Source organism: Fusarium falciforme, chromosome 12, assembly GCF_026873545.1.
Source record: "Fusarium falciforme chromosome 12, complete sequence".
NCBI lineage: Eukaryota > Fungi > Ascomycota > Sordariomycetes > Hypocreales > Nectriaceae > Fusarium > Fusarium falciforme.
Window position 1 is genome coordinate 560,599 of NC_070555.1, and position 12,405 is coordinate 573,003.

The window sequence follows — 12,405 nt, forward strand, 5'->3', positions numbered from 1 at the left end:
GGAGCTCACGATATGTAAATACCCTCATCCCTTCGGGGGGATGGAGGAGATCATCAGACACACATTGACCAACAAGCTTCACCATGGCATCAAGCGTACTTGCAGCAGCTTCTTCTCTCTTTGCTTTGTCGCATGCGGCGAGCATCCCTCGCGCCGTCAACAATGACAACCTTCCCCCTCTGAAGTTCACCTCCAATGGAACATTTCAGATCGCAGTCTTTTCCGACATGCACTTTGGCCAACGTGAGTATTCCAAGTCATACTGACCAGGCGCATGCTAACCCGCGACAGTCGCATCAACAACAGGCCCAGCTCAAGACGCCAAGTCGGTGGAAGTGATAAGCGATGTCTTGGACTACGAGCTCCCCGACTTGGTGGTCCTCAATGGCGACCTCATCAACGGCGACTCGACCTTCAAGCACAACAGCACCCACTACATCGACCAGATCGTCGCGCCCATAATCGAGCGGAATCTTACATGGGCATCGACCTATGGTAACCACGACCACAACTACTACATCACTGGCGAGGGTATTCTCGAGCGCGAACAGATGTGGCCTGGAGCGCGCACCAAGTCTATGGTCGACGACGATGACGCCGGAACCTCCAATTACTACCTCCCCGTATACGCGTCTAACTGCACCAACACCAACAAGTGCACTCCGGAGCTTCTTCTGTGGTTTTTCGACAGCCGAGGTGGACGTTACTACGAAGGAGACGACCAGGAGAACTGGGTTGACGAGAGCGTCGTGACGTGGTTCAACGAGACCAACACTGAGCTTGTCAACAAGTACAACAAGGTCATTCCCGCGCTCGCATTCGTTCACATCCCTATCAACGCCACGATGTCTGTTCAGACCGAAGTCGGCATCGACGAGAACAAGCAACCTGGTCTCAACTACGATCCACCTGTCGCGCAGCAAGGCGAGGGATGGTGCGCGAACGGCACCAGGGATACAGACAACTGCCACTATGGCGGACAGGATAAGCCCTTCACCGAGGCTCTTGTCACTATTCCTGGTATCATTGGCCTGTTCTTCGGCCACGACCACGGCAACACCTGGTGCTATCGATGGGAGGGCAGTCTCCCTGGTGTGGAAGTCGAGGGCAACGGCCTCAACCTCTGCTACGGACAACACTCTGGATATGGCGGCTACGGCGATTGGATCCGCGGCGCACGAGAAATCATCGTCTCACAAGACAAGCTGGCAGACAAGATCATTGACACCCACATCCGACTCGAATCCGGCGACATTGTCGGAGCTGTGACGCTCAACTCGACGTACAACGAGGACTCTTATACCGCGACGCCCGATGACAAGACGTATCTGAGTGATACCGGGGATTTTAGCAACGCTGAGGAGATGTCGGCGGGTGTGTCATTAACTCCTGAGTTTTTGTATGCGGCTGTTGGAGGGTCCTTGGTGACTATGGCGTATTTGTGTTTATAAGCGAGATATCCTTTAGAGTTTTATGACATATAGACGTAACGATTATGAATTAGCAATTGCATTCAACCAAGGCCCGATTGAAGTCTCAAGGATTGCATCCAACGTGTGACCTGTCTGAGTGAGCAACCATGGCCTGGATGGTAACCTTTCGTCTTGGTATGCCGGTAAAGGGCGTCGGATGGTCTCCTACAGGCTTCCAGGCTCGGGATTTAAATGGCCAGGACATAATTCAACGACGATTCATGTTCCTGTTCGAGTTGATCAAGGTGGGGCAAGTTGGAGCTATGCGCGGCCTGGGGAAGCAGTGAGTGGAGGAGGTGGACCAATCCGCGAGAAAGTCATTCCTGTAGCTTGGGGTTGCAGGCCAATGCTAGCACCAATGATGAGCTCTCAGCTCACGAACGAAGCATCCAAGTCCATCATGACTTCGGGAGGAGTGGTGGCAAAAAGGGATACGTATTTTCCGCCGCGATGAACAGCAAAAGAAAGGGTCTGGCCGGGGATTGAACCCGGGACCTCTCGCAAGCTTGCTTTCGGGTTTGCCCTAAGCGAGAATCATACCACTAGACCACCAGACCAAGTATCTCGATGATTTGATGGTTAAACGAGCTCCAGACACAGCTCATCAGCCGGAGCATTGCGCGAAACGGACGCGCTTTCCTTCCCGACCGCGAATAGTGTCATCGACGTCGCCACTAAACCATCTAATTAAGTTCATCCTGACGGCCACGTGGGTACCCAAGCCTTTAGAGCTTATTTTGACCTTAGCTCCACCCCTTTCAAACAATCAAACAAGAATAGAACATTCATCCTTTTTAGATCTCCAGTTCACTCACAATCGGTATTAAGCGGGAGCGACTTTTGGACTTATTTCTTGGCGCAATTCATCGTTCGCCATATGCATTACTCCAAGCATAGTGACATCGAGACGAGGACCAGCGTCATAGACAAGCCTCTATAGAGCTCTAAACTTGGATGATACCCTGTGTTTATATGGTTCAAGATTGAGAAATCTGGAAGACTTTGAGACTCTCCCAGGTTTAGGGTAGGCGCGAGAGATCATCTGGTGTGCTGGTGTGTGGAAATGCTTATGAAAGCTAAGAAATACATACTCATTGGGAAAGATACCACTGTAGCACATGTACTCGCTATCGGGTCCAATCTGTAAATCCTACTCGCTGGACTAAGCCCCACATACTCCCCCCACTGAGTTTTCTATTTTGGGCAGCCCAGGACTCAATTGACTTTCTGTTACTTCAAGATAAAGGATACCTGTCTATCCATGGAGTCCCCGCCGAAAGGCAAGTAGTTATTAACATGCGTCAGTCGCCATTGACTCTGGTGGAATTGCTTGGTGAACTCCCAGCCGCCTAAGAAATGGCATGTTCCTACATGACAATAGGTTATCCACTAAGGGACGACTCCAGCAACCAGCGCGCGATGGAGCTTCGTCGCCATCGTATAGCACCTCTGAGATCACGTGCATTCAAGGATGTTGCTGTGATCTTAACCAGGATCGAGGCCTCACGAGCAAATCGCCGTAAAGAATTCGCAATCAAAATAAAACAAATGGGTCGATTCTCGCTCCTCAACCAACAGACATTGGCCCCAGCGTCTCTCCTTGGAACAAAAAAATTGATATTCCCACTTTCCTTGTGCCCTCGACTCGAGTTTTCATATCAGCGTCTTCGGTATTTCCTTGCGACGGCAATAAAAATGCCCTCCTCTCTCGTCACTTCTCTCCTTTGGACAGACCCCGATGATATCCTGGTGGCCAAGGTCCTCGGTGCTAAACCCTCGGCTACCACCTACCTCCTAGGCTGCACCCCGGAGCCCGACGGCAGGGACTGCGGCCTCTACGCGGCCTTGACCTTGGGTCCATGGGCCAGTGAGACACCGCCGCCGGGCGCCGCCAGGGCGGGTGACTTCGACCTCGACATCACTGATTCGATTTATCCCTGGACGTTCTCGATGCACTGTGAGATGAGTGGGACTGTTCCACAAAAATGCACTACAATCAACTTCGGGGACGACAATGATGGTCACCCCACGGCGACTTTTGGATCAGAAGAAGATGGGGAAGAGGAAGAGCTTGGCGGATTGGTCTACGCGACCGTGACAATCACAGAGGGCCTCGAGTTGCTTGCGGCGACATATTCTAGTTCTCACGAGACTACGGCTGCTTCGACTGAGGAGACATCCGCCGGCGCCTCGTCGACCGCTGAAAGTGCAGCCTCTGCAACGGCTACAAGCAGTGAAACAGGCGGAACAGAGAGTTCAAGCGGCACTTCCACGCCTGAAGCCACCTCTGCAGCCGCTTTTTGCGAAACTCGCGTGTTGACTGCCATGTTTGTGGCTGGCCTGGCTATGGCGATGGTGTTTTCGTGAGTGCGAGCTACTTTAATCGGAGACGGGGCATACTTTATAAACACTGTATCATTCTAATTTATCCATTTGGCTGGAGTAAACGCCCAGCACTCTTCTATGACTGGGTCTGGGCCTGCATTTTGATTTTTTTCCCTTTTTCTTTGAAGAGCAAGGAGAAGTGGGGAAAATGATACCAAGAGAGGCACGGTATCATCTGTTTGTATACATGCATCTAGCGTTGCCATTACTATCAGGTTTTATGTATGATGTTTAGCTACATAGAGACGTCCCCCCATCTAGATGCTCGCGATGGCACTCGGGAGATTGTTCATGTCTTCCAGAAAGACGTCGACTTCTTTCTTGATTACCTCCATATCCTCGTCGACATCGTCTGTCCACCTGTGGATGTAAATTGTCTTGATCCCGCACTGTTTGGCCCCTCGTAAATCGTAGATGTGGGCCGCAACCATGACGACCTCCTCTGGATCAAGCTTCAGAAGTTCAAGGACCTTTTTATACGCAGCCAGGTTGGGCTTATACACGCCGAGCAACTGACTCGAGAACAGCATGTTGAAGCTCAACCCTGAGAAGCGAGTGAGATCAACTTGCAGACGAGTAGTGCCGTTGCCATGAACATATGTCTCAAGACCCATTTCTTCCCGAAGAACCTGGATAGCCTCTTTGACTTCTGGCCAGGCTGGCTGAGTGTGCCATGCTTCGATCAGTCGCTTTTTGACATCTGCGTTGAAGTCCGACTTGTAGTCCGAAAACCGGTCGATAATGACATCCAAAGTTTGTGCGAGCGATATGTCAATATCCTCAGGATCGAGATTTTGCTGGACGCGCTGTTCATTGTAGACAAAGTATTGCTTCCGCCACTCGAGAGCAAGTTCGGACGCTTCGGCGCCGGGGATTGCGGGGGGCAGCGATTTGACCACGCTGCTGTGCCAATCAAGGCAGGTTCCCATGAAGTCAAAGAAGACTGCCTTGATCTTTGGTTTCTGAGATGCCATTGTGGTTTTGGATTTTTGCAACAGACCGAGGGTGGGGACGATGGTTGCTTGGCACTTGAACAATGAGGAGATCTTTGAGATATATACAGGGAGTCTGCGTGAGATTACTAATTTCTTGATTATTAATGTCTTGTTGAAGCCTGCTTGTCTATGGCAATGGATCAACCATTTCAAGCTCGATTCGTCTACCTATGATCTGACTGCGTCAACACCGGCAGCTAATCATGCCGGCTTAACCGCGTTGTTTACGCGACCCGTGCCAGGATCCAAGGGTTCACGGCTAATGTCTGGCGATGACCTCACTTTTCGTTCTAAGCCCAGGCCGATTTGGACCCGTTTCACAGCTGCCGATTAAGTTGCCTCGGCACCGAAAGAGTCGGCAACACTAACGGGGAACATGACGGGCGAAGATGTTGATAAGAACTGGCGAGTGTGGGGACGGAAAAGTCGCAAATAGAAACAAAATGCCGGAGGCTAGATTGATCAAAGATTAGAGGCCTTCCCCGCATTCTGAGGCTCTATAAATCCCAGGCCTCTTTCTAAGTACTTATGTGCCAATGTAATTATGCATATAATGCCGATTATTGCCTCAATTGTTCTTGCATGGCTCGCTGCCAGTCAGGTTTCTGCCTTGTCTCACACAGAAGCTGATAGCTCTATCACTTGGGGACCATGCCCTGAAACCCTGCCCGCTCCAGGCTTGCAATGTGCCAAACTCCTCGTCCCTCTGGACTGGGACCATCCGGGTGGCGAAAAGATTGAGTTGGGAATGGCAAAGCTGCCTGCTCAAGAACCCGAAAACCGCATCGGCAACCTCTTTATCAACCCCGGCGGCCCCGGCTACCCGGCCACCAAAGAGGTCTCGGATATTGGACTCGGCACGAACGGCTACACGGGTGATGAGATAAAGCGACGGTTCGATATCATCGGCCTTGACCCCAGGGGCGTTGGACTCAGCACCCGTGTTCAATGCGACATTGATCTCTGGAACCGGCGAATGTCCCTGTTCCCAACCGACGAGGCATCATTTCGCCGCATGGTTCAGTTTTATCAAGAAGTGAGCGCAAACTGCCGGAATCTGACTGGTCCTCTCATGGATCATCTCGATACGATCCAGGTTGTCAAGGACCTAGAGGCGGTACGTGTTGCGCTTGGGAACGAAAAGATGAACTGGCTGGGCATGTCATATGGTACCATGATCGGCACCCAGTATGCATACCTATACCCCAAGAACATCCGCTCCATGATTCTCGACAGTAACCTCCAGCACTACCAGGACGAAGCTTCCATGCTGCTAAGCGAAGCGACGACCTATGAGGCAACACTAAGGAGATTCTTCGACTGGTGCGAGACAGCCAATAAGACGACCTGTGTGCTGTCAGGTCAGAACATCGCAAAAATATGGGAAAACCTTCTTGTCAAAGCAGCCAAGACGCCCATCCCAGCACCTGGGTGCGGCACAATTTGCCGGTTAAACGTGAACGCCGAGGAGATTCGTTTCGGGGCGCAGGTTCTCTTGTTTAATGCCTCAGCTTGGTCGACGCTCGGCTCAGCCATTCATAGTAAGAGTTCCCAACCAGTTGATCTAGTTATGTCCTGACATTGAGCTCTGCAGATGCCACCAAGGGTGACGGGACTGCCCTGTCCACGTACCTCGCGACGGGGGATGCTTTGAGTGACTCAATGCTCTTCGGCTTCTTAGCGACGATTTGCAATGACTTTCCCCCGGAGGAGAAGTCATTTGCGGATCTCCGGGCCAAGCAGATTGAAGCTGCTATATTCGCTCCCTTGACTAGAGGCGCATCCGCCACCTACATGGTCCAGAGTGGTTGTATCGGTTGGAAACACCGAAACAGAAATCCGCCAAAGATGGTTAAAACTAGGGGAACCCCGAAGATTCTTGTTGTGAATGGGATATACGATCCCTCTACGTCATACGCTTGGGCCATGGGAGTGTCGAGACAGTTTGGTGAGTCTGGTGTGTTGTTGACTAGGAACGGCGCAGGGCATATTTCGTACCATATTGGAGGAGAGACATCTCGAGCCATGGATAGATATCTGGTGAATCTGACGGTGCCGGCACGTGGGACTGTTCTTAACTCGTAGCTGAGCAATGCATGTATATTACCCCAGACCTTCTCTATTTTCACGGGAAAGAATTGCATGATTGCAAGGTGTAATTAAGTCACCACTTCTCATACAAGCAATGGCGGCTGGAGTTGTATCTGCTAAGTTCTACTCTATTGCGCTCCCGCCTCAGACGGCCCATACAGACCTTCCTGAAGAATCAGTGCGGACTTGACCGTAGGCTTGGTGGAGATGGCCTCTCGCTTCTGCTTGAGATGCACAGAACCCCATCGCAGCAATTCACCAAAGGTTCCTGGGGCACTATCTTTGCCCTCATTCTCATCCCAGAGCGTTCCCAGCGCTGCAGCGTGCGTAAGTCCCTTTCCATGCGTGATCTTCTGCCAGCTGGCTGATCTCAACAGCAGCCACACCAAGTTATACGTCTCCTTGTAGTCTTTCGTCTCTTGGTCCGAATCAACCCGGAGACTGAACAACTCGTACAGTCGTGCACCAGAACCAAAACCGACGGCATCCTCTGCAGCCCAGTTCTCATGACGAGCGTCAATGCCGAGGATGTTCTCCTGCCAGTACTTGGAACCATTAAATCCATCACCGGCGTCCTCCAGCATGGTCAAACGGCGCCAGCACATGACCTGCGAAACGTACTCAAGAACATGCTGAGGGCCAATCTTGAAGTCCCAGGGCCAGTCTGCGGCTTCGCTGAAATCAATGTCCCTTACAAAGGCGAGTGCAGGGTTTGCACTGATGCCTTCGTAGTTGTTTCGGCCCTCCCAAAGATGCAAGAACAGCTTATGCCTGCGAGGTTGTTAATGAATGCCAATGGAGAGGCTAAGTAGGAGAGTTACCATCTTTCAATGAAAGGATTGCCTTTTCGGGACGCAGTGAAGTGGTTGGCGATTGTCTGCCCATACATGAGAGGCACAGCTACTTCAATCGGTGATTCAGGATCCATGATGAGATCCCAACACACACGATCCATGCTTCGTAGTAGGACACACCCGACATCTATGGCCACACCGCCATGTCCAAACAGTAGAGCTCCTCTGAGAAAGTCCATAGAGTGTGGACCAACATAAGGTCCGTCCATGGTTCCTTTCAGAAAGGCGTTGGGTAGCAAGTCCTGACTGGCAAACTTCAAGGCATGGTTTGGTGAGTCAGGTACCACGTCAAGGACGCGGACAGTCCATGAAGGACCACAGATGCGAACCCAGTCGGCGACGTTGCGCTGACACCATGAGGGCATAGCATCGAGACCAGCATGCCAAAAAGCCCAGACGTTCTTTTCGGAAGTGACAGGCTTATACTGGTTGAGCTCGACAAGGATGTCCTTAGTGGAGCGGGTATCGGGCTTGTCAACGAGTTCAAGTTCAGAGGTGAACTCTTCAGGGATGGAGTAGGTTGCCATAATTTGATGATTGTAGTTAAAGAAGAGAGATTGTTGGAAGCTAATGAAAAGAAAAAGAGCTGTGTCTGGTACTACTTATACCTTTTGTCTGAGTCTTCTTATATCTCAAGGCCAAGCCGATCACCGCGCGGCGTAGCACTCCTTGTGGCGACTCAACTGAGATGTCAGCACTTTGCCAGAATGGGACAAATATACGCAAAGTGGGCCGTTTTGATGGCTCTTGGCGTCTTTATCAGCGTATCGTATCTCACAATGCTGACGAAATCGCTGGTCTTCGCCAGGTACTGTATGTGGCTGTGGTATACAGATGATCCTCCTCAACCTCCAATCGTTATGTGTTAGTAATAGTCCCGTAACCTGGAGAATGAGCTCAATTGGCACGCCAATGCAGATAATTTCTCGGCAACTTCGGAACGCGTAAGGATTCCTTTCTTTGGAAATGACCGCTCGATCCCTAGTTTCCAAACTGACGTGAGACCCCAGCCCAGAACCGCGGTGTCATCCTCAACTCACCGAAACTTGGAAACCAATGACACTGGCCGAGAACTTTGCACGCCAACAATAGCAGGATTTGTATATAACTTTACAGACTCTGGAAGCACCTTCGAAAATCCTTTTCGGAGAATGACTAAACCGGCTAAGCTCCATCAACGCAAGAACAACCACCAGACACCTACTCGTATTCTATCACGTCTATGGGTGCAAGTACTCCATGGCTTGGCCCGTGCTGGCTCTGCGGCAAGGCTAGTTATCAAGGACAAATTTGAGGTCCTGAAAATAATTAGCGTTGGTAACTGGGGGTGCGCTCGATTGTTGCTCGTCCTTACGTCGAGCCCTTCATTCTGGGTGTCCTCCGCACGGCTATCCAGTGAGAACTTGGCCAGGCCGCTTTTCTTCTTCTGAAGAGTTACAATGTTCTGGGATACTGTTAACACTGACTTCGCAAGTAGTGTTAGAGTCATACCTCCTCCACGGTGTTCTGTACGATGTATTTGACAATCGTCACCTTGCGTGTCTGCCCGATGCGGAGAGCTCTTCCAATGGCCTGCTGCTCAACTGAAGGATTCCACTGTGGCTCCACGATATGAACGCGATCAGCTGCCGTTAACGTGAGACTGGCTGAATTAGCATGAAGTTATCTAACTTGGTGAGAGTGGGTGTACCCAACGGCCCCTGTTTCAATGGACAGCAACAGCACAGGAATGGTGTTTTCAGGGTCAAATTGAAACTCCGATAGTCGCTCCGTGCGATCAGAGATGCTGACTTGTCCGTCGATTCGGCGACATTGAATTCCGTTTTCGGTAAGAATTCGCTCGAGGAGGTCTAATGTCGATCGCCAAGCCGTGAAAACTATGCTGTATCTCGGTAAGTATCTCGTCCTGGGGATGAACTGAGGGATAAAGAGCAGACTTTTTAGAACCTGGAAGCGAACTTGTAATATTTTGAATCACCATGGAGAGCTTTGTAGAGTTCCCAAACAAACCATCCCCTGGCCCGGGAGTTGCAGGGCTAGATAGCCGGCTCGGAGAGCCCGGGGCAGACAATGAAGGTGCTGGGGAGAGCGACGACTCTTGTCTCATCGATGGAGCAAGTGTCTTTCTGTTTGAGCTTTTCAGAGCCCGCGAGCATTCAGGACACGTCTCGAGTCCGTCAAGGAACGTCGTTGTCTCTTTGGAGTCTCCACAACAGAACTCGCAGAGAGCCTTATCTCGACTGGAAACGTGAAAGCTGCCATGGTTGCAAAGCCTGCGGAGTTTCATGATCGTGGTGAAGAGGATGGTATAATTGTTGGCCTTTGACTTCTTGCTGACAACGTCGTCGAATTGTTTTTGACAATCTGCGAGGATTCCTCGGTAGAGTCCCATCTCTTTTGGTGTAAGCGAGATTTTGACCTCGGTCGTTTCGTCGGGAGGAAGGTCCAGGTAGGTCTCGCCTCGGCGGAGGCAAATGGTTCTCAGAAGAATCCTGAGATTTCGGAAGCCCTCGTGGGGATCTTTTCTTAGTGGATCAGCAATGTGTTTGTTGAAAAAGGAATGTCCATCAAAAGGTTGAAAGCGAAGAAACTTGAGAAGGGAACACAAGTCATCGAGGGAGTTCTGGATTGGGGTGCCTGTCAAGCACCATCTTCGACTGGCTTGAAGGCTGTGGGCGGCTTTGGATCTCTGTGTGGAGTGGTTTCGAACGTAATGAGCTGTAAATGATGTGAGTAGGGGGAAACGAAGACCTGGGATCAAGGGTTTTGGGCTATTGTCACCTTCATCAAGCACAATTCTAAACCAAACAATATCCTGAAGGACTCGACGACCTTTATAATCGGCGAGAAGAGTTGGATAAGTCGTCAAAACAACATCGTACTTGACAAGGTCTTGGGTGATCTTGGCACGATCATCGCCATGAAATATTGCGGTTCTCAAGGCTCCTCGCTTCAAATGTCTGAATTGTACAACAGTCAGGTCTCATTCTCCAGCAACGTGGAGACACTCACTTCTCAATCTCAGATAGCCAGACATTTAGAACTTCTATACAAAGAAATCAGTCTGGGAAGGTTAAGACAGAAGAAGGAGGGATAACAATAACGTACGATGCGAAGTTGCAACAATCAGAGTTGCTCTCGTGGGCCTGGGAGGAGGCGAGTCGAGGTTCGTCTCAAAGTCTTGAGCAGCTGGCTTCGAACAAGCAATCGCCGCTAGAGTCGTCAATGTTTTGCCAAGTCCCATGACGTCGGCAATGATGCCGCCTAGGCATAGCTCGGGCGAGTTTGAGAAGAACCTGATAGCATCTTGTAAGCCATGCGAGTGAAAGAGATGTCCGTAAAGGCCTTACCGTGGTCCAATCAAACCCCGGATCTCTGATGCCGTCGAGTGGCAAAAGTGACGATCCTCTCTCTTCAGGATGAATCTAACGCCATCTTTCTGGTGACTGCGCAACTTAGTATCCCTGGAGTTATGAGAAGCAAGTGAAATACCTCTTCAGTGGGGTCAAGATAAGCCTTTGCTCGATTTCGCTACCTTCGTTGGCAGGAATGGCGGATGTGCAATCGAGAGAATCCAGAAGACGGTTGAGTTCTTCACTGGCTTGTGAGGATTTGGGATCCGTTTTCACCGGGCCAATATGTGCCCTCATGTCAGCGAGTTCTTCGCCAAAGCAGAAGTAATGGGGATTGATGTATCTGACGCCGGATTCGAGGAAACAGGGATGCTGGAGATAGGCAGATGCGGCTGCAAGTGCATCTCCCACCGCATCGGTCAAATATTCGGGCCCTAAAATATTAACAGAAATGTCGATGATGCGCTTCTTTCCGCTGGCCCGGCCAAGGGTCGACATTGGACAAATAGCCCTAAATGTGAGACTTGAGAACTTCTCCAGTGATCTGAGTTGTCTCGCCCTAATCTGGTCCAGAATGCCGATTCCATGCCCATCACTGAGGGTCAAGTGGTAATTGTCCTTGCCGGCAATGAGGTTGAAGATATGGAAACGGTTCCATGGGAGATGGAAATTCTTTGGTATGGCGGTAGCATCGATTTGTGCCTTGGCGTCACACATCTTCAAAGCGTCGCGGTTAGAGACTCATCCATACCGTTAAAGAGGGGAAGGCATGGTTTTGGGGATTCCGGTAGCATTGGAAATGAGAGATGACGTACAGCGCCGTAGCAGATATTTTCAAACGGGCCTGGCGACACCAAGTCTACCATCGCAACATCATTGTCTCCGTAGCACGACCTGTAAGCGCAAAATTATTGCCGGTAAGTCTCGTGGTAGGTTTCTCAAGCACTCCTGTGGTACTCACCCAGCCGCATCTTTGGCGCTGATTCGAGCTCTCTTGGAGCTTGTTGGGGCGTCACAAGCGCGGAAGTTCTCCTGGACAATATCATAGTGAGTTCTTTTGCATAGGTTCGGCATCTTAAGGTGCTGACCGACAAAGAAAGGTGGAAATGCCGAAGGGAAAAATCGGTGATGAGACTCAACGCCATCCCCCGACGCGCATGGCTCATTTTCAACCCCCTGAGAGCCTTGCGGTGCACCTACATGTGGCGCTGGGGCTGTACGGAGGCTTTGCTGACTTGGCATGCATCATTTTGGC

General features: G+C 50.8%; 6 protein-coding genes across 6 annotated transcripts; 3 read left to right on the plus strand and 3 right to left on the minus strand.

The window, feature by feature from the left end:
• Positions 1 to 83: 83 nt before the first annotated feature.
• On the plus strand, positions 84 to 1,451 carry NCS54_01393100 (Metallophos domain-containing protein; the record flags this gene model as incomplete). Its single annotated transcript, XM_053159097.1, has 2 exons — positions 84 to 243; positions 292 to 1,451. The coding sequence occupies 2 exons, from the start codon at positions 84 to 86 to the stop codon at positions 1,449 to 1,451; spliced, it is 1,320 nt and encodes a 439-aa protein (XP_053015072.1).
• A 1,716-nt stretch (positions 1,452 to 3,167) lies between these two features.
• On the plus strand, positions 3,168 to 3,839 carry NCS54_01393200 (Hypothetical protein; the record flags this gene model as incomplete). Its single annotated transcript, XM_053159098.1, has 1 exon — positions 3,168 to 3,839. The coding sequence occupies one exon, from the start codon at positions 3,168 to 3,170 to the stop codon at positions 3,837 to 3,839; it is 672 nt and encodes a 223-aa protein (XP_053015073.1).
• Positions 3,840 to 4,114: 275 nt separating this feature from the next.
• Positions 4,115 to 4,831, minus strand: NCS54_01393300 (Hypothetical protein; the record flags this gene model as incomplete). The annotated part of the gene is made up of 1 exon (XM_053159099.1): positions 4,115 to 4,831. One exon carries the CDS (start codon positions 4,829 to 4,831, stop codon positions 4,115 to 4,117), a length of 717 nt encoding a protein of 238 aa, XP_053015074.1.
• A 574-nt stretch (positions 4,832 to 5,405) lies between these two features.
• On the plus strand, positions 5,406 to 6,937 carry NCS54_01393400 (Hypothetical protein; the record flags this gene model as incomplete). Its single annotated transcript, XM_053159100.1, has 2 exons — positions 5,406 to 6,393; positions 6,447 to 6,937. The coding sequence occupies 2 exons, from the start codon at positions 5,406 to 5,408 to the stop codon at positions 6,935 to 6,937; spliced, it is 1,479 nt and encodes a 492-aa protein (XP_053015075.1).
• A 134-nt stretch (positions 6,938 to 7,071) lies between these two features.
• On the minus strand, positions 7,072 to 8,324 carry NCS54_01393500 (Hypothetical protein; the record flags this gene model as incomplete). The annotated part of the gene is made up of 2 exons (XM_053159101.1): positions 7,072 to 7,714; positions 7,765 to 8,324. The coding sequence occupies 2 exons, from the start codon at positions 8,322 to 8,324 to the stop codon at positions 7,072 to 7,074; spliced, it is 1,203 nt and encodes a 400-aa protein (XP_053015076.1).
• Positions 8,325 to 9,068: 744 nt separating this feature from the next.
• Positions 9,069 to 12,224, minus strand: NCS54_01393600 (Hypothetical protein; the record flags this gene model as incomplete). Its single annotated transcript, XM_053159102.1, has 12 exons — positions 9,069 to 9,095; positions 9,152 to 9,241; positions 9,289 to 9,439; positions 9,488 to 9,674; positions 9,808 to 10,515; positions 10,579 to 10,757; positions 10,810 to 10,843; positions 10,906 to 11,093; positions 11,148 to 11,243; positions 11,290 to 11,867; positions 11,966 to 12,044; positions 12,112 to 12,224. 12 exons carry the CDS (start codon positions 12,222 to 12,224, stop codon positions 9,069 to 9,071), a joined length of 2,430 nt encoding a protein of 809 aa, XP_053015077.1.
• Positions 12,225 to 12,405: the final 181 nt, after the last annotated feature.